Source organism: Heliangelus exortis, chromosome 3, assembly GCF_036169615.1.
Source record: "Heliangelus exortis chromosome 3, bHelExo1.hap1, whole genome shotgun sequence".
NCBI lineage: Eukaryota > Metazoa > Chordata > Aves > Apodiformes > Trochilidae > Heliangelus > Heliangelus exortis.
In genome coordinates this window covers 25,731,351-25,755,123 of record NC_092424.1, presented here as the reverse complement: position 1 = coordinate 25,755,123, position 23,773 = coordinate 25,731,351, and the positions used below count along the sequence as shown (strand labels likewise).

Below are 23,773 nucleotides of genomic sequence, written 5' to 3'. Positions count from 1 at the left end.
GAAACTGCATTGGAGATTTTTTATTGTTGTGTTGTGGTCTTGTTTGCTTGTTTTTCAAGCAAGCTGTATACTGAATTTAATCTTTTGGACTGGAGTGCACCTTTTCTCATTAATTGAGTTATGAATACTTTTCTACCTTCTCAGTGTAATACACATTGTCATAAAGTTGTTTTATACATTAATATTTTAATTGCAGTTTGGAGTCATCATTTGTACTTTCTAGGACATAGTTTATCAGTGTCAGTAGAGGTTGTCTGGCTTTTCTGTTTAGAAAGGTTTTACATGGAAAGTGCTTGCATTACTCTGACACTCAGAGAGGGGAAAGATGAATGTTTTTATTGGTTTACTAAAAAATTGCATTTTAATGATGAAAATGTATTAATAAAAACATAGGAATGAAAACTTACACGGACATCTCTTCCCTGAAATCTTTTTTTGTTGTTTCAAAACATGGTACGTCTGGACACTTACTACAGTTTTTTTGGGGTTTTTTTTGAGAAGTTTTTGCATTGATGTAATGTTCAGAGTATAAACTTGATGAGTTTTGGATTGTTTTGTGGCTTCTCCCAGAACTTGTTTCTCCTCAAAGCTTTGCAGAAGGCTTCCTGTGTCTCTGAGACGTCCTCTGGTAGACACTGTTTTAAGACAATGCACCAAAGTTCTTGTCAGAAGCCTGGCTACTGGCCAGGCTTGTGCAAATTTGAAACAGCATTTCAGACAGTTTGGGGCTGGAATAGTACCTGGGTGGGTGGTGGTGTGTACTGACCATGTAATAATTTCTGTACACTAATGCACATTTGCCTTCTCTTAAAAAGGGTACCGTGATGCAGAAGTTGGTTGGATACAGACTGTAGAGGATCTTCATGAGAGGGAACCTGAGAAGGTGGATTTTTCTCCTTTTGGAAATGCACAAGGTCCAAGCAGAGTGGCTCAGTTCCTTGTGATCTATGCTCCAAGAAGAGGCATTCTGGAAGTATGGAGTACGCAGCAAGGGCCTCGAGTTGGAGCCTTCAATGTGGGGAAATATTGTAGGTAAGAAACTGAGCAAGTAGGCAAAGTGGCTGTCCTGCTGCAATAAAAGGGGTATTTTGGATACGCCAGCAATACAAGTGGAAAATGCTTCTTGTGTTCTTGCACTTCTTGTATTGGCCACAGTATTTCTTCTGAATGCAGCTTGTTGTAGAAGGGGATTTTTGTCATGTTTCATCACTCGGCTCTCTTTCCTAATGGCATTCCTAACTGTATTTAGCAGTTGTTAAACCTTAGCTTTACAAATTTTGTCTTCATTTTATTCACTGTGTGGAAAGGTAAAGTTGCTAATTATGTTCTTCCTGTAAAGGCCATATTTTTGCTTGGTTTCAGGCTGTTGTATCCTGGCTATAAAATAATGGGTCTGAACAATGTGACCAGTCAGGGATGGCAGCCCCAGACTTACCAGATATGCCTTGTTGATCCAGTTTCTGGGAGTGTGAAAACTGTCCATGTACCTTTCCATTTAGCACTGAGGTAAGGACTTTCTGTCCTCTGTATAACCAAATGAATGCCATTATTGGTTTTGGAAACAATGTTTGATTTACAGGTGTTTCTTCTCAAGCTGAATAATACTCTAGGAATACTTAGTTTGTATGCATTAACTTGATTTTTATTACCATATAATGTTACTTACATGTAGCATAAGTAATCAAATAATTTTCTGAACTGTTCACATTAGTTCTCTTCACTCATACACTTAAAATTATTTCCCTTCAGTGATAAAAAGAGTGAGCGAGCAAAGGATATGCATCTAGTGAAGAAGTTAAATACATTACTCAAAGCTAAAACCTCAGATCTGGGTAGGTTCTCTTGTATAATTTCTTAAGATTGTATGTTATCTATGTTATCAAAAGTTTTTTATCTGTCCTCTCTAAGTGTTTAAACACAAGTGTGATTGTGGTGCTTTCTGATATCTCTGTACTATGAATTATGACCTTTAGGTAGGTTGATATTTTTAATTTTTATTTTCATTTCTTTTTTAAAAAAAATATCAGATTAAATATATCTTATACAAGGATTCAGCATAAGCCTTGTCTACCATGAAAATCTTAAACAAATTCTACTTTGAGTGCTTGCATAAAGCACAGTCTATTGCATCTGTTATGCAGTGTTTGATTCTAGATAGTCTTCTTCCTGTAAGTAATACATATTTCTTACAAAGAACAGATTTGGAGTAAGAGATGCCACTGAGCTCTTGTTTTATTTCATTTTCCTCAAGCTTATTTTGGCAACTTTGTAATAGCATCTTCATCTCTATAGCATGAACCCACATGCAACTTAACTGTGATATAAGTTGACTTGCTGTGCAGAATGCATTTGGGAAATATGAAGTCATGGTTGTCTCTGTTTGCAGATTTAACTGAAGCTGAAGCAAGGGAATTAATACTTGATATCAAATACCCTGCCACAAAGAAACAGGTGAGTATTTAGAGGCCAGTATGCTTTTTTAATATTAGGAAAAAAATATTGAGATATTAGATTATAGTGCTAAATCTCTTTAAATCTTTTTAAATATGTAATTTTTTTTCTTAGAGATACTTGAAGCAAATAATTGAGCTATTTTAGTGGGGTTTTTTTTCCGATTTTGTTTTGGGGCTTTTTTTTGCTTCTTTTTAATTTTTTTTACAACACATTGACTAGAATGAATTTTGGCTAGTGACTTCCTGAAGGCAACTTGCATGATAAAAGTCAAAATAATAAAAAGAGAGCAGACTGTGTTGTAGGATCAACTTTTTCCACAAGTACATGTGAAGACAAAATACTGATCAAAATTATTGTCACAGTTGTGCATTGTTGGCTTACCTTGTATGTTTTTACAGTTAAAATAAGCAAATGTTTATTAATTCTGTTGAATATCTGCTGAATAGGCTCTGGAAAGTATATTGGCAAGCGAACGTGTGCCACTGTCATCTCTCACAAACATCACTGAGACATTAATGGATCATTTAAAGAAAGAGGGTAGGTGGCTATTTGTTTTGCAAATACAGAGGGGCATTTACTCTGTGTCTGCAGGGCTGTGAGACTGTTGTAGAAATATTCTCTTCCACAGGGAGACCAGACTTGGTCTGCTTAGTCTTGCTGCTAGATTTCACAGAATGTTGCTTCTATCTTTTTTTTCAAATGCAGACTGCAAATAACTCGCTAGTAACTATGGTCTGCTGTGCTTGTTATGTGCCTAGTAATTTGAGGGTATATTAAAAAAAAAGAAATAAAAAAACTGGGCTGGGTACTTGTAGCCAGTAAAATATTCCTTCAGGAAGAATTTTTCACAGACATCAGTTGTTGAAGTTTTAGTTTGGTCTCTCTCTTCAAGGAAGACAGCAATGAAATGGAACTGCAAGTCTGTGAATTCTAAAGTGCTGGAAGCACAGATTGTGGAGGATCTGATCTCTGTCCAGATGCCTTGTGTCTATTCTTGGTAAACCTGACCAAAGTTAGATTTCACATGCTTGCTGGAGATCTCAGAATCAATGTCAGGAAATGTCATTACCCATTCAAGATCTTGTTGCTGAAAGTCTTCAAGATTGTTTCTTTGAATTTACACACTTGGATCTTTCTAAACTGGGAGAACCGTCTTTGTGCTTGAGGTGACTCAGTTTTGGAGACACAGCTGGATATTGAGAAATAGAGTAGAGAAGCTTGTGCCTGTTGCTTTTTTGTCAGGTGTTTGGGATGCTCAGCAGTAGCAGGCTGCTGCTTTTTTTGTTGTTGTTGTTTTTTTTCCTCCCTGCTTGTATTTTTGTTTGGTTATCACTGGATTCATTCCAGCTTGTTAGAATACATTGCTTTAGCTATAGGGGTTAAGAAATCCCTCCTACTGCTGTCTGGAAACCCTGAATTAACCTTTCATCGATTTGAAAGGCTGTATCCCACTCATGCAGGGTGTATTTTCCTGGTTTCAGAGCCTTGACAGAAAAATCTTTCATTGGTATCAGTGTTGGGGCTTTTTAAAAAATTACTTTCTTGAACTAGATAGGGGAGATGGAGAGCTTCACACCAGCAGTTCTCTACCTAGTTTTGATCTGGCATAAATCACTAGCATCACCCATTTTTATTAGAACTCCTAAAAAACCCAAAGCATCCGGAAATGTGCCCTTTTACACTGAAGAGAGATTTATACAACTATACTTACTGAGGTCTGCTTAGTGTGTATTTTTCATCATTAATTTTTTTATTGTCATACAGAACATTAGTTCTTCACAACCACAATAAGGAACAGTCTTGGCTGGTATTCCAGCCTTCAAATTTCAGAAGACAAGTGGCATACCCTTCCACTTGTGCTTTGTAGGTAAAAGATAACATGAAGCAGATGCTGGGCTCTGTGTATGCTGTGGTTGTGAAGCAAAAATCAAATAACAGTGCAATAAGCTCTGTGTAGGATTTTTAATAGCAGCGTATCAAAGCGTTCATAAGGAGAAAATTACGTTGTAAAGCTGTTTCAGGTGAAGATGATGCATTCAGAGATACCTTTTCTATAAAAAAGGTCTTCTAGGGTCTCTGTAAAATGCTTTCTTTTAAAACTAAGTTCAAATAGAATTTCTTTATTCAACATTGTGTTGGTGTTAGCTTCCTATATTCTGATTGCTTTCTTACTGAAATTCGAATGTCAATAGATATATGAAATTTCTGAGACTGAGATTGTAGAAAAACAAAAGGCAAAGGTGAAATTTAATTCATATGAGTAGGTAAATATGCTCTCTTCTGACACAGGGACTGTGCTTAAGATGTTAGCATAATAAAAAAATATAGTTTGGCATTTAATTCTTGATCAAGTATGTTTGAGACTTTGTGTACTTCATTTTTTACAATCTCTGATTTAGATTTAAACCACCAGAAGACAATAGGAATTGGATGATCTTTTAAGGTCCTTTTCAGCCTAAACAATTCAGTGTTTCTATGAAACCATTCTAATGATCCATTCTATGATTTTTCTTCACTCACTTGTACATTGTCAACTTCCTTCAGTTTAAAAATGAGCTTGATATCTTTCTTTGATACTTTTAATATAAATATTTTTTTTTGATACCACCATGAATTAAGTATAATTGTTGCATGCAGCGGCACATCAAAATATTACAGTGACAGACTTAAGTCTTCCAGGTCGAATAAAAAAGGAATTTAATCATAGAATTGCTCAGACTGGAAAAGACCTTCAAGATCATCAAGTCCAACCTTATCCTAACCCTATTGCCCTATTTCTGATGACCCACCACTATACCATGTACCCAAGCACCACATCCAGATGACTTTTAAACACATTCAGGGATGGAGACTCAAACAGCTCCTTGGGGAACCTGTTCCAGTGCTTAGCAACTCTTTCTGTAAAGAAGTTTCTCCTGATATCCAACCTTAATCTCCCCTTATGCAACTTGAGGCCATTTAATGCAGCTGGGAAGTATGTATCACTACTCTAGGCTATATATTTTCAAGTTTAAATGTGGTTTTATTTCTCCTCAGAGCTTGAGTGTGTGGATGAAGGACTACTGCAGTTCTGTGCAGACAGGTTAAAGCTGTTAAATCTTTATGAACTAGTTAGCAAACTGAATTCCCAAAGCATACAGAAAGACACTTCAACCTCAGATCATGTGAGTAAGTTCAGTTGTCTTACAGAGTTGAGTGATAACTTAAGCATAAAGGTATGTTTTCAAGGCCTTGGGTAAAATAACTAGGTAAGCAGTTACCTGTTCTTGTGGCCTGGAACTTTTACTAAAGTTATTGGTTTATACCACGCTTTTTTTTCCCCCCTGTACAAATGCCTAATATGCTAATATACCTAATATTATTTAGCATTTGCATAAAGTTAAGACAGAAGAGAAAAGAGGATCAAGATCTCCTGATTTCAGTCCTTTATCCAAAGTACATGGCATATTCTTTATTTGGTTGGAGGAGAATTTTTGGACCAGTAGAAATTACGAATTCTGTTTATGTGTATTTTATATATATATTCATATTCTATTATAATGTGGCTTGCTTTTGATATAATTTATAAATCTGCTTATACATTTATAAAAAATCATATAGAGTGGGGTGTGGTGTTATATGGGCTTGTTTGCTTGATGGGTGCTTGCTATACTATGATTAGGATCTAAATATGAGAATCTGTTGCGGTCCTTAAAAATTAAGCTAGAGCTATATGAATAACAGATTTTGTGATTACTCAATAATTTTGAACCCTTGAAAAGACATTTTTAATGTTCAAAACAAAATTTTTTTCATTTCTGACTTCTGTTTTTACTGTTTCATAGAAAATCCCTTTGCATTAATTTTATGATGTTGCAATTTTGGGGGCTTATTCTTTTAAGGACTTGGCTAAACTGCTTCGGATGGAAGAAAAAGATTTCTGTAGGCTCCAGACTTTAATAGAGAACTACAAGAAAGAGAACACCCAAACTACTGATCAGTTTGGTGATGAGAAGGATGACGTGTTGTCTGTGAAAATGTTCTTGGAGTATCTGGAATATGAAAAGGGTGTGATTAAAGTGAAAAATATGGAAGACAGAGAATATCTGGCTTTAGGTGAGAGCTTCTGAACTATTTATCAAATTACTTAAAGACTGGCTACAACCTAAGATGGTATGAACATTTTAGCTTTTATCTGGGGGTCTTAACAAGCTGGCTTGGCCTTGAAGTTTTATGTGACAGTGCTAGTTCCAGACTCTTAACTTTAGCTGTAGGAGAATCTTTCTATCTAAATGGATATTAGTACAAGTTAACTACATCTGTGGCTAATATCACTGTCATTCATTTATTAATGTCACTGAGTTGGACAATGGTAACTTGGTACTTCAGAGCAACTGTATCTTGATTTTTCTTTTGTGGATACAGCACCTCAAGAGTTCAGTTAATGACAGAACTGACTGTCAGACCCTTAAGAGATGGGGGAGCTGACCAGAGCCAGCACAGGACCATTAGTTGAGTACATAAGGACCCCTTATTTGTGGAGTTGGAGACATTTTGGACAATGATGATCTGAAGTTATTATGGATGAGGAAAGTGTCCAGGATGTGTGCTGGGGTGTGAGTTGCTGTCTGTTCTCTGCTTTAGTTGCAGTTCTGTTCTGGACTGTACCTGAGGGATGTGTGGGGAAATTAGTGGAAGTAGCTTCAGTTAAATCTGTCTCAAAGGCACAGTTTTCCCAGAGGATTTCTTTTCTGGGGAAATTTTGGTACAAACAGAGAATTACGTGCACAGGTGTTCACGTAGCTCCTGCTTCTTGTGACTTTAATTGTCAAACTGTGGGAGAAATTGGGATTGAAAATTTAGGCAGAAGAGCGTTGCTTACATCTATATGAAGATCAAAGACTGTTTCTTACAATTTGCATTTTATCTATCATAGCATGGTAACTGGTTTTTAGAACTGGGGTAGAAGTACTCTTCCCAGCCCCTTGCAGAGGGATCACCTGCAACTTCAGTGTTCAGTGTATAAACAATATAAATGAAACATTAATGTAATGCTGATAAGTTAAGATGGTTTCTTGAAGACCTTGTTTTTGTAATTTTCTTCTTCCTCAAAGGGATATTCAACCATTCAAAAAAACCCAAGCAATTACCTAATTCATTCCTTACCAGCACTACAAAAGTGTGAAGTACCACTAGTTTGCTATGGAAGATACAACACACTGCCATGAATAATCTCGTTCAACATTTGAAACCATTCTTTGCATTGAACAACGTATATAATCCAAGCAGTGCAATAAGCTTTATTTTGTTATAAAACTGTTCTTCACATCACTCCTGTAGTGGTAGAACACTTCATGTCCTTTACAGTGACTCATCTTCTTCAGTAAGGGTAAACCATCAGAATATCCTGGATTTAACTTAGTCCTCTGTATTGCACTCGGTGGGACCTGATCAACAAATAATCTTTTGCATAAGGGCAGCTTTATGTATCATGCATAATGTCAACTAATTTTGGCTTCAGGCAGCTTTTTCTTCTGGAAGTGTTTGTGTGGGGAGACTTCCACAGAGGAAATGTGTCATGCATTGGAATCAGCAGGTTTTACCCCTCAGATCTTGTTGGTAAGATATTTATTACATACTTCAAAACTCTGACTTAAGTTTTTTGAAACCATAACATTGAAAGGAAGAGTTATGAATGTTGACCTTTGAAGTAATGGTGTATTCAGACCGTGTTCAAATACTCAGTTGTTTAGGTGCTTGTATTTCTGTTTCTCACTTAAGAGATGTCAAAAGAAAAAAAAAAGGAAAAGATTCTATTAGAAAAAGTTGGTATTCTAGTGGGAAAGTCTAGACTATGCATTTAGGACTACAAGAAGATTTGCTGAAGATTTCTTCTGCAAAGAAGTAAAAATTATGAGAGTAGCTAATTTCAGGTACTGATACATTTGTTATAACTTTTTAGCAAGGAAACAAGGAAGTTTAAAAAGAATGAAAAGTAAATTTTTCAGAATCACTAGTAGTGTTCAGACAATTGTATTTTATTTTTCATCTGCATCTGGTTTTGGTTTTTGCTGCTTTTTTTCCCCCTACAAAGTAACAATGGGAGTAACTATTTCAGTATTACTTGCCTGTTTTAAAATTTTTGTCTGTAATATTAATAACTACTAATTTTTATCAAGTCGAGGTTGCTGACATATTGGTATTAGCTGGCTGTGCTGAAGGATGTTTTCTAAGTAACATTTTAAATTGAAGATGCAGATTGTATTGTTTTAATTCAAAATCTGTCTTAGTGTGCCTTATGCAATATATTTTTAACTTTCTGTATTAATATGGTAAGGGTTAATGGTATAGCATTTCTGCTCCATAACACAAAATTTATTTGAGAAAGTGTTTGTATTAGGTGTATGGCAATATTAGAGTTTCATTTAATTGCTTTAAGTCCATATTCTCTTTTTTACAGTCACTCCTCCTCAATTTATGGCTTTGCAAGGAGAAAGATATTCTGGACAAACCAGATTCTGTCAGTTGCCTTCATACCATGCTGTCACTTCTGAGCAAAATGAAAGGTGAAATGTGCAATTTGGAAGTCATAAACACAACTGATGCTAATTATTATTAGAAATTTGCTACTCTGACCAGCTTATATTATCACTTAGGGTTCCTTCCCCCCAGAGAATGTAACAGAACTAAATGCTGCATCATGATCAACTAACTAAAATTAAAATGAAAATCTGAAGAGTGTTGCCTTCCTCATGCCCTGTAATTTCACTTCTTTTGGCACAACTCCTCCACCAAGAGGTGGCTGTCCAGCTCTCCCCTTTCTCCCTTTTTTGGGTGTACAGTTCTGCTCCTCTCCCTTGTGCTGACAGACTTTCAGAAGTCCTTCTGGTTGGTTGAACTGATTGAGACATCAGTGTTGAAGTAGTACATGTGTATTGAACAGGGCTTTAACTTGGGAGGTACTCCATAGAATCAACTTGCCCTTATTTAGGATAAATTGTGTAATGAATAAATAGTGCTTCTCTTACCTTACTCAGAGCTGCTATGGAAATGTCTGTGCCAGATTCCCTTATGTCTGGGATGCCATAGGGCACCATTATTGGCTTGAAGCTGGAAGCATGAATAAGCTACTGCTGCTGCCTGAATAAATTAATTCTGCTGAGCACAAGGTAGCCTGATGAGAGGCAGCTTGAATGCATTGTGAACAGATGTGGCATCTCAGAATCACAAAAGAAGCTGTCTGAATTGTGAAGTGTCATTTTGCAACATTCTTTAAATCTAGTAAGCGTGCAGCAGGTTTTAAGCACTCAGCCTACAGCCCCAGGTAGTGTTTCCTTCAGGTGAAACTTGGAGAATGAATAATTCACATTCCAGTCTTAATTTTAAATTTGAGTTATAAGCTAGAAATTGTATGCCTCATATGTAGAAAAAGGTAAAGGAGGGCATGTGGAAATTGTTCCTAATATAAGCAGTATTAAGAAGTGATGCTTTTCGGGTTGGTTGCTACTTTACCAGTTTTAACACCCAATTACCCGAGTCGAGTTGTCCTACTCTCCCTTTCTCCTCAGTTGCCATAGACGGCTCGTGGGATACGCAGTCGGTTTCCCCCTGGTGGCAGCAGATGCGAACAGCTTGTGTTCAGTCTGAAAATAACGCAGCTGCCTTGTTGTCTGCTCACGTTGGACATTCTGTAACTGCAGAGATAATGGTCAGTGTGACAGAGAAAAAGGTAAGTCATCTTGGACCTCCCCCTTCTATTTTGTTACTCTACCAGTTCCATGCAAATTGCTGTCTTTATAATGGAATAACATCCTCAGCATTCTCTGAGAACAAAGATGCCATTCTGCATGCCTGAAAATTTGAATTTGAAGAATATTGTACTGAGGTGAATGAATGATGTACCAGAATTGTTACTAAATGTGTTCAAGTATGTGATGGTAACTGCACAGGGAGTTTTTCTCTGAATAGCAAATGATGTTGACAAACTTAAAGCCTACACAGTTCCCACAGAAATTTGAGAAGTTCACTGAACTTTGGATGGGAAATCTGTTTTAACATAGTTTTGGTTTGGTTCTTTTTACAAAAATACTGGTGAAATTTCTTAGCACTTACATACTATGCCACCTTAAGATGGTGGGGATTTGGTTTTCTTGGCAATAAGTTTTCACCAAGTTGTGATTAAGACTGTGAAGCTGCACACTGCATTGCAATTCAAGTTGGAAAAACTTGTTCCATTCCTAAATAGCACCCAGGGTATGTGTTTTACAAGTTATCTTAGTAGATTAGATGGGGTTTAAGTGAAGTTTAGTCTTGTAAATAGCCTGCCTGATGAATCATAGCTAGTAGTTTTACACATCCATAGAATAATAGAGTTAATCTTAACTATTGCAATTCTGTGTATTAAAATTATCACTCTTGCCCAAATAGGAATGCTGGTACACTTTACCCACGTGCTATCTCCTTTGTCACCTGTTCTTCTGCTCTTAGCAGAATAAAGCAAAAGCTTTATTTCCCTCAAAACTTCCTTTCCATAAAGCCATTTATCTTTCCCCCCTTTTTTTTCCTACCATCTGTTAGCTTAAAGCCTAGAAATTATAATGACCAGGCTTCTGAAAACTGTAGAGTTTGCTGTCTTGGTGCACAAAGTTGAAAAACACATCTGCAGACTACCAGCAAGATTCTTGGGCTTCCTGACAGCATTTGCTGATAAACATAGGAATTACCAAGTGCACAGAACTGCAATATACTGTACATCCAGTATTTCTGGGTGCATGATACATATGTTTTTAATATGGCAGGTAATTGAAATGGAGGTGGGTTAGTTATGTATATAGGGAATGTGCATATGGTGGAGACTTAAATCTTTTTGATGGGTTTCCAACCCATATTTCAAGTAAATATGGACTTTAAAATGGTGCTATAAGATAACCTTACAGATTGCTTTCTTTCCCTATGTTTTTGTTTCGGTGCATCTTGTACATCTCGTTAGTAGCACGGGATATTAATTGAAGTTTGCTTTACAGTTAACATAATCTTGGATTAAATTATTCTTCAAAATGCAGTGGCTCTTACAATACAGTTTTCTTTATTAATGCTGAGTGGGTTTTTTTTAAATAAAACTGCTGCTTTAAGTGAACAGACCTAAACCAGCTCCTATGTTCTTTTAGTTTTCCCAAATAACTGTAGGTTCAGACACAGAATCCTGGGAAGCACTTTCCCTTGATACCGAATATTGGAAACTTTTGCTGAAACAGCTAGAGGATTGTCTGATACTTCAAACACTGCTGCACAGCAAAGTGAGCAAAAGGACAAAAAAAGTTTCATCACTCCAGACTGAGCCCTTAGGCAGGCTTTCTGTAAAGAAATTTCTTGAATCTGGAAAAGGTACATTTTTTCTCTTGGAAAGACTGTTTTCCTAGCTGATTTCTGTGCCATCCTTACTTTGATTTATGATACACATTGCACTGGGAATAATTCTGCTGTTTACTTTTGTTAATCTAAAAAACAATTAAAACAATGTAGAGTTAGTGCCTTAAAAATGTGCAGTATCCAAAGTAGTAAGAAAGAAAGAATAAAAGTAGTAAGAAAGAAAATATCCAAATTGGTAGGAATTATCCTTATCTGATTAATGATTATAGTGATTATTTAAAACTCATATCTTTTCTCTTGTCCTTTGATTATGAAGCACAAATCTTCTGGGATACATTGAATCCAATGCTTTCCCCCTTCCCACTTCCCCCCCATTCCCTTCACCTCTCTATTTCTTCCCTCCCATCTTTGGTTTTGTTTTTAAATGTCATAGGAGGCATTGCTGACACTGTAGCAAAGTGGGTTTTTAAACAAGGCTTCAGTCCTGTTGTACTGAATTTGGCCCAACACAAAACCAGTACAGATACTACTGAAGAATCTATGAAAATGCACACTAATATCTTCCCTGAGGAACCAGAAGCAGATGAAGATGTGGAAGGAATCGTAGGTAAGAAAATAACATGATTTTTTTGATTCTAAATGTCTGCAGAGATGTTTCAATTGCTAATGTTGTGAAGTATTAGAAATTATAGTAGGGAGAATTATGTTTTGTAACTTGAGCTTTTCTTTTTCCAGAGCTGCTGCAGCTAGCATACCAGCAATTCCCATGTAGTCTTGAAGTGGATGTACTCCATGCACATTGCTGTTGGGAATATGTAGTGCAGTGGAATAAAGACCCAGAGGTAAAAGAATTTAATTTGCAGGAGTAATGGTTAAGACCAGCTCATTACAAGCATTTTCACTACTTTGTAAGAGTTCATAAAAGCTTTCATTAAGACGACTGACTTAGAAAACATCCTAGCTACTGTTTTTCTGTGATAAGTGGCAGGCAGAAATTGAATTGAGAAAATTTAATCCAGATCCTGAGGCTGAATGGCACCTCACAAAGAAAGGACAGTTAGTTTCTCAGCTATCAGGTTCTCAAAAGTGGAAGTGTGGAAACTGGATTCAAATAAGCAGGATAAAAAGGGGGGTTTGACTCTATTTTGTGCAAGTACAAAACAGTTTCAGTACTTCAAAGAAGTGGTGAACCTTTCCTCTGTTCTAGATATGCTGAAGTAGATCACAGAATATTGAATCTGTTAAGACTAGAATCCATTTCATTTAGAGGATAGAAAAATTTCTTGAGTGTTCTTTATAATCCCTGGCCACTGCTGGGAATTGTTACAGGAGAAGGAAAAAAAAGATCTTTTTTCCTGCTGCTCTTTAAAATTAATATATTATATATTAATATAGTATATTCATATTATATTAAAATTGGAATTAGGATTCTTTTGATCTGTGCAACATAACACCTTGCTATAAAAGTTTCCTTTGAGATTTAAAAAAATTTACTCCATTGAGTAAAAATCCATCTTTTTAGCACAGGTGGATTTTGTATTTGGAAAATTACTATAGTCTCTCGAGGTACTTTCAGCAAAGAGTGTGTTAGCTGTACATATACTAAAACAAAGCCCTGAAAATAGTTCTGAATCACAATGTCTTTCACCATTACTTAAACATATTTTTCCACCTCTATGTTAGTCAGTAGCAGAGAAGATTGCAGTATCAGAGTAACTTACAATTTTTATAACTGTCAAAAATAGTAGCTTTGAAATACTCTACCCAGGCCCTTTAATGAATTTTACTTTAGTTAGACTAAATAGACTAGTTTAGTCTAATTTACACACAGACAACTTTTTAATAATGTAATAACTTACTCCTTGCTTTTTTGTTTTACATAAGGAAGCGTGTTTTCTAATTAGGTCTATAGATCATCTGAGATGCATCATTAATGCTCATGTTCAGCATGGTAAGTTTGAAGCTGTAATTAAAAATGGTCTTTGAAATTGTAAAGCTATAGAATAAATGACTGTGACTAGTATGAACATGCAGTTTGTAGTAGTTTTGGCCATTTTGTTTGAGGAAAAAGAAAAAAAATAATCTTACCAAAACTTTTTGCTGACATTCAAGCTTTTGATTTTTAAGTTGAAACTGAGTTCCCATCAGAACCATGAGTATGTATTTAACTAAAAATTTTTAAAACTAAAATTGCTCCAAATTGATATTCTTTATTTGTATTTAAGTAGTGACACTTGCTGCTTGCAATAACTTTTCATGCATTTCTTGATATTCTTGTTTCAATGAATGTGATGACAGTTGTCTTTTTGTTGACTGTTTATGCAAATTAGGTGCACTCTATACCTAAAACACTAGTATGAAACCTTCATTCTTACCACCAAATGTGTATCTACAATGTTAAACCCCGTCTGCATAATATAAAAACAAATGAGGCATTGTACTTCTGATTGTATTTTACCACCAAGGTCGTCTCCTCCTGAGAAATCAGAAATGTAGAGTCCAAGTATAAAGCAGTGAGGATAAATCATCATTCCTTCTTGTTTCTTCTAGCATGTCTTTTAAATTTTAAACAGACTTTGGCCCATGGCTTTTCACTCCATACTTATAAGAACTCTTTTCTAGTCACTTGGAATTTATAAGTCTGCAACTGTTACAGGTATTGCTCTGATGATGTGGAATACATTCATTGTGAAAAGGCTTTCTTCTGCTACATATCTAATGGACAAGGTCAGTTCAGTACTGTAACAATATTTTTGAGGCTGAATTTTTATTATTAACTGGAAAGTGAAACTAGCACTTTTAAACCATTGGTTTTTGGTTGTGATTTTTTTTTTTTAAGATCAATTTGGAATATCTTTGATTTAAGCATCAGAAAACCCCATACTTACATATAGCTAACTTTTGAAATTCATGAAGGAATGCTTATTTTCAAAGTACCAGATCTGTGGAATGATCAACTATTGGTAGCTTTAATAGTTGATCAGTGGCTTGCTGTTGTGTACTGAAGACTTCTGTTCAGTGTTACCTTGTAATTGCTAAATAAAAAGTATTTGTGAAACAGTTTGAAACTATATCTGTGAGCATATATACAAGTTAGAAAACAATAGGTAGGTTAAAGTATTTCTCTGTGAGTGTTTCCTGGTAAGTAACAACCATGAAACTTTTAGGTTCCCACAAGCAGCAGCTTTTTTTTTTCTAATGTTGTGGTCCAGGGCTTGGATAAACAATCTCTTCTGCAAAATGAGGAACATGTTGTGGCAGATGCTGAGCATTTTTAACTGTCACTACCATTGTAAATCAGCTTCTGTTCTAGCATACAGCTTGTTTGCTATGAGTTATAGCAGGTTTTTCTCCCTGCTAAACTTCTGGGTTTTTTTATGCTTATAAATAAGCAGTGGATCTGTTTACTGGATGACAATTCTTTTTAGGTCTAGAAGACAGTTTAGGAAGAGTACTGTCAGTGATAAATGTGCTTAAATTGTTTAAGGGGAATCTGCCTGTTGCTTTGCCAGATGTAAGTGCTTTTCAGTATTAAAGTCCAGATTCAAAGAGAGAAGTGTTGATTTAAAAGTAAAAACAACAAAACACGAAACCCCCAAGAATTTGCTGTCTCATCCTCTGTTTTTTCCCCTCTCCTTTGCTTCTCTCATTTTCTGCTTTTGGTTTTTATTTAGCTCTGTAAGAATGGGAAAATACCATCTTCCTTGTCCCTTCCAGCAAATAGGCTCAGTTGTATACAGCTGTAGTAGGTGTTTCTTCTGCAAAAACTCTTCCAGTTTATCTGCATGCCTTTGTGTAAATCTATCACCATTACTTCTCTCTAGATTAACACTTGCAGGAGAAGAGATGGAAGGATTTTATTAACTCTTTTTGCACACACCTGTTACCTGAAACAAATATCGTGTAATAAAAAATGCTGTTAAATCTTAGTAATGTGCATTTTGAAGGCAGGAATCAGTCCACAGGGTTTGTGTTTTAGAAGTACAACTGTTCTGTTACCAACTTCCAAAAACATTTTTCATATCTGTTGATATAAATCAGCCCCAAAAATGACAGCTGGAAGTGGTATTGAATTCAGACTTTGAGACAGCATGATGCATTTCTTGAATTCAAGTTTAAATAATCCTGTAATTCAGACCGCTGGAATCTCACTTCAGCTGTTGCTTAGACCCTGCCGTGATGGTAATCATTACTTTTATTTATTTTTTTTTTGTGCTATGGAAGAGATAATTTGCACTTATGTGTGTGCTTCATCATGCTCAGCATGGAATTTAACTTGTAGATATTTGACCTCATAATAACATTCCTAAATGGAATAGGATTGTGGTGTCTCTCTTGAAGAATTCAGGCAAAGCATGGAAACCATATAATAACCTTGTTGGACCTTCTTCATCTCAATGAGTATGCTGGGACATTGACTCTTCATTGTTCCCCAGTTTCTTTCTAGTATCACTCAGGATTTTTTAGCTGCATTTGAGATTTGAATGAGGATTTTGGGGCCTTATTTCTAATCTCAGACTTTTAAGGAGGATGAATTAAAACTGTTAATTTCTGAGTTGTATGATCTGTCTCAAAGATTCTGCTGAAAGCAAGCTGTTGCTTTATGTAGCGGTAATGAACTATTTTCTCGTTTTATATGAGGAAAATAGTAATAAAAGTTTAAAACATGAGGTAACAGCTTATGATAAAAAATTTTTAATTGCTGAGGTTTATTTATTCTCTTCAAACAGGTTGGAAAAGCTCCAAAGGACAGATTATGCAGAAGGGCAAGTAATACTACTTTTGTCTAAATGGGAAGAAATAAATAAAAATGCCTTAATTTAAATACTAGTTTAAATACTAGTTTGTAATTTATTTTTTGAAAGTTTCAGAAAAATTCAAAATGCAAACCTAGAGAAAATGTTATGAACTTTAAGAAACTTAAAATACTCTTTATCTGACAAATTAGAATAGTATTATAAGTTTGAATATTATATAAGGTAGCCTTGAGACTATAACATGACAAAGTATTATTTTCCATGTATATTCATTAATTAAAACTTCTTTGGAAGATAACTGACAAGCTCAGAAAATAAAGTTTATAGGATGTGATTACTTGAGGAATTCAGTCTTCTTGTAAATGGCTACATTTAGCATTATTCCTGTTTTTCCCCACCTTATTTCTGTTTCTTTGTTGTCCTTCAGTGAATATTTGTTTACCCTTTAATAAACTGAACTTATTAGTAGGGTTTATGTCAACGATTGTCTTCTCAAACATACAGGGCTAATAAAAGCCTGTTTCAATTCCAACTGAAGCAATTTAACTCCTACTGCTTGTTAACAGGATGTAGGTATGGGTGACACAGCAATGACAGCTTTTCTTGGCTGCTGTTCAGATCTGCTGCAGACATTGCTAGAGGTAAATATCTATTTTTCCCATACAGGTAAGAAACTGATTCAAATTTAATTTTAAAGACTATAGCTATGCTAATTTCTGCACCATTTAGTTCAGACAAAATATTAATTACCTTCTAGACAATATGAAATTTTAATTTCACCACGGAGAACTTGTGATTAAAGCTGTGTGTTTTTGCACAGAAGGCCAACAAAGATGACGCATTGTGTGTGGCTGTTTTTCTGTGTTGCTTTTGCAGGCTGATGTTAGTAGTGATGAAATGCAGGCTTCTGTCTTAGATACTGAAGATGCTTGGATGTCTGTAGAAGGCCCAGTATCTATAGTAGAACTGGCCCTGGAGCAGAAACACATTCACTACCCTCTTGTTGAGCACCAGTTTGTGTTATGCACTATCTTGTATGCCATCATGAGGTTTTCTCTGAAGAGCGTGAAGCCACTTTCACTGTTTGATAGCAAGGTATGTCTTCTGAAAACCTGCATCTTAATCCTTCTGTCCTTCCTCTTGGTATCTAGAACATATGCTACCTTTCACTCTTTAAACACTTTATGCATTATTTTATGAAAGACATTTAGTCTACTGTGCTGCAACAATGAGGTTGTCACCAGAATTCAGGCTGGAACCCAAACTTGGTGCTTTCCCTTATGAATAAAAAATTGTAGTGACCTCAGATAGATGAAAATCAGCTCCTTAATAATTAGCTAGCCTGAAAATAATGCATGGTAAGAACATGGCATGACAAGTTTTTCTACTTCTTTTGAGAAGTGCCAGATCAGATAAAACATAAATATTTAAAGTCAGAAATGTTAGGCTGTTGTCACTATTGTATCCATTATTGGATGATGATTATTCCAGAGTTCTGAGCCCCTTGAAGAGAGTAAGCAGCTTGTCATTTAATGCATCTACAGCACTTACAAAAAAAAAAAAAAGTCACTGCATTTAAAATGCAGTATGACACAAAGCAGGTCCTGCAAGTTGGGCTTTCCTTCTCCTAGATTTACCACACTACAATTCTAAAAAAAAAAATAATTAAAAACAGAGTATTGTGTTTAAAGGACATACTGTACTTTAATTCCTACTGGTGAGAAAATTTAGTCTTGAAATACTGAACAGATGACTTCTTAATGACTTACTGGATTTTTATAAATGCAGATTTACTAAATAGGTTCTTGTCTGTGTACAGGCTCTGAAATTGTTGAATCTGGCTTTAGTATTTAACAAAATCCCATTGGTTTTGTGTCTTTTTTTTTTTTTTTTTTGCTTATCTGTTAGCAGAAAGGATTATAGTACCACTTAGGTATGCATATTACACCTCAAGGGTAAAATTGGATCCTGTTCTGTGACTCCTTTCTTTCACATAGAGCTGTTATTCTCAGGTGCTGGCTTTTTGCCTTCACTCACTCAAGATTTTGTTTTGTTCTGTGAGCTTTATGAGAGAATTTCTAACAGCTCTTTAGAGATGATGACTGAAAAAGTGTTTAAAACTTTCAGAGACCGTATATTAACCATAGTTTGGAACAAGAGAAGTCACTATCTAGAGCTACACGTTCATGATTGTCTTTTAACATAGATATTGTTTTGCTACAAGGTTCCCTACTTCCTGCTTTAATACAGGGCAGGACTGCTAGAGCTGCTCAGGACTGAGCATGGTGAGCTGAAACAAAGCCTACCATGTTCCATTGTTCAGGGGCTTACCTGAATTTGATTAATCTGTAGCTCAGGAGACCTTAAAATTAACCAGTGTCAACTATGTAATAGAATAGGTAATAGAAAAAATATAATCTTATATCAGCTAGTTTGTGTTTCTTCCTATGTATTATGCTTGCTATGTTGGCCTAGAGACAGGGACTAGGAAATATATCTAAACTTTAGCTCCACTTTAGCTCCAGCTTCCTAATTCAGTAGGCAGATGATTTAAGTTTGAAAACAAATTCTTGACACATTAATTGCATGAACAAAAGTTTCTTTTGTCTAGTGGCCTTAACTTAAAATATTAAATTTTATTCTTGAAGCAAAACAGGAGATGAGTACAAATAAAATGTAAAAAGCAAGTTGGCTTCTTAATAGTGGTTCACAATGACTTTTATTCCCCTCTGTCTCTGAGGCCTCTCTTTGGTTCTCAATTTTAGGGCAAAAATGCATTTTTCAAAGACCTTACTTCAATTCAGCTGCTACCTAGTGGAGATATGGATCCAAATTTGTTATCCATACGAAAACAGGTAGGTATAAATTTTGTATTGGAAGTTCTAAAACTTCTAAAATTTCAAATAATACTGAGGTAACCTGCTATTTTTCCTTCCAAGTTCTTGATCAAAGTTGTGACTGCAGCGGTTCAAGCACTATGTTCATCACAAAAGGCAAAAGAAGTCTTAGAAGTGGAATTGTTTCCTTTTGAAAAGGGGAAGAATTGGCCAACTTTGGCAGCAGACCTGGCTCAGTATCTTCAGGTCTCTGAGGATGTGGTCAAAAGGCATTATGTCTGTGAACTGTATAGTTATGGGATGGATCATCTTGGTGAAGAGGTAATAAAAGCTTTTAAAGATTTTAAATTGATACAGCATTATGTCTGATATTCTGCTAAAAATACTTTTTTGTTTAAGATGCCTGGAAGGGTTAGGCAGGTACTATCATTTTCAAAAAACACTTAGGCTGAAAAATTCAGACACTGGAAGAGTATTCTTCCAAGACCGTTCTACCCTCATTTTACCTTCTTCCCAATGGAAGCTACTGGAAACATGATATGGAGTTACACAGCTGGTCTAGACCACTACAGTCTCTTTCATTTTACCATATTTGATAGTTTTAGGAATCTGCTTTTTTGTCTGTAATATCTTTTTACAGGAGTTTACTGGTCCTTGGATAAGAAAATCCTTGATGGGAAAAGCAAATGAGATTATAGGAACTTGTTGCTGAAATTAGCTCGTGCTAATTACTGTATATAGAGTATTTCTTTGCCTTTATTAAATCTTCTGCAGCTTTTAATAATGTGCTTTATTGCAGTAAGAGGTAACAACACAAGAAACAGCCTCCAGTATTGAGAAGCTTCTTTCGATGCAGCTTTTCAAGCATCCAAATGACTGAGCTGAGCCATGCTGAAATGCCTTCCAGTTCCCAACATTTTTCTATTTTCAGGCCTTTCTCCAGGTGTCTGACAAAGAAATTCTTGCGTCACAGCTGCTCATACTGGCTGGACAGAGACTGTCCTTTGCTTTACTTCATATGCAGACAAAGGAGGGTATGGAACTCCTCACTCGGCTTCCTCCAACACTATGTACTTGGCTCAAAGCTATGGTAAGCTGAGCTCAGCTTAGGAAAACAGGTTGATATTTTGGAAGCTTCTACTCACCAAGGAGCTGGTGGCCCTTTTTCTCATTTTTCCTGGTTCTAGTTCTCTTTTGTTAAGGGTCAAGCAGTTTCACAAGTAAAGGCATCAGCTTAATTGATTCAATAAACCTTAGTAATCTGTTTTGTATCAGGAGGGTTTATATGCAGACAATCATCTATAAAATTACTCTAATGATGTGTTTATTTTTTTGTATAGGACCCCCAGGAACTTCAAAATGTGGAAGTGCCAATTTCAACGACAGCTAAACTAATTAACAAAGTCATGGAGCACTTACCAGAGAATCACGGGCAGTATAACTTTGCCTTGAACCTGATAGAGGCTGTAGATGCCATTTCATCATGACCTTTGTGGTTAGCACAGTTCTGCTATATAGTGGTATAATGCACTATTTTACACAAGGCTGAAACTTCTGTGACTCTTGCTAAACAACAAAAAAAAGCAGTGCACCCATCCCAGGATTGACGGAGGTAATTTTAAATTGGAGTATATTTTAAATTCTGCACTGTATATATATGTAAATTCTGTATAAAGATGTTTAGTTTCTAGCACACTTGTCAGTATCTGAAATGCTTTGTTATTTATTTCTGACTTAAACGCTTTTTGCGGTAGCCTGAAACTGGACATATTTGACAACAGTTTTACTCCATTTACAAAATCCAGTCTTGTGGAATTCTCTGTTTCATGCTGGCAGCAACTTCTGCTGATTCAATGTTCCATGTATTGAAAAACAAATCATACAAGTTGTAGAGTTTTAGCAGGGAAAAACTTCAGTGTCTGAAATTACCATATAGAGCAACTACTGCTTTTTCAGAAGCCAGACCTGGTGCTGGTCTTATGCCTTGTAACTGCATTATACGTGACAATGATGACTGCACTAGACATAGGATGAAATGTGCTGGGGCCTTACACAAAGGGAGAGCAGCCCACATCAGAAACAGCCTGGAAAGGAGAATCCAGTTCTACAGACACAAATACGGACTCATCTTTTAATGCAGATCTCCCACTACTGCCTCTAGGGTGATGGGCTTCAGCTAAAACTGGATTTACGTCCCTCTCCTTTATTATAAAGCTCTGCTTAATATTAAGCTCTTGAGTTCAGGTTGGTCAAGGAATGTCTTACTTTAAGATTGTTCCCCCATCTTATCACTGTAGAAGATGTGGTATGCTATAAATCTCTGCACGTTAACTTGTAGTAGAAAACTGCTTAAATAGTTGAGCCAACTTCACTGAAGATTTATAGTACTGCGTACTTTAGCCTTAAAGAAATATCCCACTTTTATTTACAGTACCTACGGGGAATCACATAGAGAGTATCATCACTATTGAAATGGTATTAAACATGATTATCTTACATAAGATAGTACTCTTTACTTTCTATCTAGAGGAAGACAGGAAAGAAAAACTGGTGTAAACTGTTTTTGTCTTGAAGTCAGCTGAAATTATTTAGCTCCATCTTGTAACCTGCTCCTCTTGCATTCTGTGTGAGCAACATCAGTGGTATACTGCCTTGCTGGACAGAAACTGGCCTTACCTTTCTGAAGTATGTGCTGCTGTCATCTAAGGGTTAGACTACTCCTAAAAAAAAATATGTAGGTGGGTTGTTCTACAGCCTCCTAATCACTGCACTTCAATGTAGCTGATGAAGGCTTCAGGAGAAGTTTTCATACTGTATGTTTGATTTCTTGCAGCAGTATGAGGTCAGACAAAGTAAAGAGTAGCAGGAGTTCTAGTAAGAAGTGGCCAGTCGTGGTCTGTGTTTTATGTATTTCTATACTGACTTCCATAACTGAGACTAGAACAGATGTAGGGGAAAAACGAAGAAAGCCAGATCCTACAGGTGACTTTACAGCCTTGCCTGACAGCACTTCAAGCTTCTGCAGAAATTAATATGCTAGAGATCTGCTCATCATGCAACCTAAAGAAGACAAAGTTATGTTTCTTAGTTGCATTACATTCCTGTATCCTGGTACAGCTGTGTAAAGGATTTTACTGTAACCAAGTACCATGTCAGAGCTGACACACTACACCAATCAAATCTGTAATGTATTGTAAGTAATACTCTGTACATAGTGCTATTTTGTGTCTAAGTTGCTGTGGATTTGTGTAAATTGATTAAATAAAATTTGAGGTTTCATTGTGCCTTTTCATCCTTTTTAAGAGAACGGTCATCACTTTTTCTTCTGTTCTGTTTTACAAGACAAGAGGAGTAGACACTCCTGTGGAGAGAGGACTGGTTCACTGGGGTTCTGCAGAACTACCTGCTGACAGCGTAAGACTTAAACTATTGATGTTTTACTGTGTAGTTTCACTTAAAGGGAATTGAACTTCTAAAGAACACAGATTGCTAAAAAGAAAAAATAATTACATCAGCTATTTTCAACCACCCGTTTTATTAAGCTGAAAAGTGATATACATAATTAGGTATATATACATAATGTTCCCCACAAAAAAAAAAACCAACCTGATATTGCTGCTTATGCTGGGGCTTAAGCATATGGTTCTGCAGGACTGGGTACACAGCCCTTCTGGTGAGCCACTGCTTTTGTGTACCTCAGTATCCATAATGCTGGAGCAGTGTGTGTGTGCAGGGGCATTTCACCCTCATGTGCTCCCTTGTCCAGCTATGACTTTCAGGCACCGTGGGCAAGGAGTGTTTGAGGAACTGGAAGTGTATCTCCTGCAGCGAGGGCATTTTGCTTTGGCAGTGGGCAGGGCTATGACTTTATATGAAGATTCTTCACGGATATCACCACCTGTTAAAGAAAGCATTATTCCTGAGATCAGGAAGATGGAGTTGGCATACTCCACTCTACATATGAAGTATGTAGGTGTTGGAGTAGCACAGTAGCCTGCCTAGAATAGTTCTCTTACCTTCCAAGTTAATTAGAAAGGTCCCTTTGATGATGTCTGCATCTGCAGGTGTTTCTTTAGGTAGCTCGCTCAGCAGGGTTGTCTGGGAAGCCATCATTATTTCATTCAGCTGTGAAACACTAGAAGTTTCTTCAGCTTGCAGTGCCTAGGGAAGACAGGTTAATTTTCAGACCTGTAACCTGTTTCTGTTTCTCAGCATTCTACTCCTAGAAAATGTTAAAGCAAACACAGAGTAACTGTGTTTATGACTGCAAAAGCTGTCATAGCCTTATTGTGAAGAGCACGAGTTTGTTTACACACACAAGGTATTTGTGTGTGAATCTGTGTGTATATAAAATTATGTTTAAATCCAGCATCAAAA

The 23,773-nt window shown here is 36.2% G+C and overlaps 2 protein-coding genes across 5 annotated transcripts in view; one reads left to right on the top strand and one right to left on the bottom strand.

Annotated features, from left to right (window-relative positions):
* The window catches only part of RAB3GAP2 (RAB3 GTPase activating non-catalytic protein subunit 2), a 48,507-nt gene extending 25,832 nt beyond the window's left edge, over positions 1-22,675 (top strand). For all 4 annotated transcript variants that reach the window (XM_071739700.1, XM_071739699.1, XM_071739698.1 and 1 more), the window contains 22 exons: positions 816-1,032; positions 1,363-1,506; positions 1,750-1,832; positions 2,387-2,451; positions 2,901-2,991; positions 5,491-5,618; positions 6,336-6,549; positions 7,955-8,052; positions 8,894-8,999; positions 10,002-10,162; positions 11,601-11,817; positions 12,236-12,409; positions 12,538-12,644; positions 13,687-13,753; positions 14,459-14,529; positions 16,533-16,568; positions 17,126-17,200; positions 17,436-17,654; positions 19,325-19,414; positions 19,499-19,717; positions 20,328-20,486; positions 20,737-22,675. In XM_071739700.1, coding sequence (XP_071595801.1) covers positions 816-1,032; positions 1,363-1,506; positions 1,750-1,832; positions 2,387-2,451; positions 2,901-2,991; positions 5,491-5,618; positions 6,336-6,549; positions 7,955-8,052; positions 8,894-8,999; positions 10,002-10,162; positions 11,601-11,817; positions 12,236-12,409; positions 12,538-12,644; positions 13,687-13,753; positions 14,459-14,529; positions 16,533-16,568; positions 17,126-17,200; positions 17,436-17,654; positions 19,325-19,414; positions 19,499-19,717; positions 20,328-20,486; positions 20,737-20,883 — 2,888 coding nt within the window. In that variant the 3' untranslated portion in view covers positions 20,884-22,675. The remainder of the gene's footprint in view (positions 1-815; positions 1,033-1,362; positions 1,507-1,749; positions 1,833-2,386; positions 2,452-2,900; positions 2,992-5,490; positions 5,619-6,335; positions 6,550-7,954; positions 8,053-8,893; positions 9,000-10,001; positions 10,163-11,600; positions 11,818-12,235; positions 12,410-12,537; positions 12,645-13,686; positions 13,754-14,458; positions 14,530-16,532; positions 16,569-17,125; positions 17,201-17,435; positions 17,655-19,324; positions 19,415-19,498; positions 19,718-20,327; positions 20,487-20,736) is intronic.
* Positions 22,676-22,912: 237 nt separating this feature from the next.
* Positions 22,913-23,773, bottom strand: part of IARS2 (isoleucyl-tRNA synthetase 2, mitochondrial) — a 28,729-nt gene continuing 27,868 nt past the window's right edge. Inside the window, exons 22-23 of the mRNA XM_071739693.1 lie at positions 23,413-23,557; positions 22,913-23,294 (exon numbers count right to left, since the gene is read on the bottom strand). Coding sequence (XP_071595794.1) covers positions 23,143-23,294; positions 23,413-23,557 — 297 coding nt within the window. The 3' untranslated portion in view covers positions 22,913-23,142. The remainder of the gene's footprint in view (positions 23,295-23,412; positions 23,558-23,773) is intronic.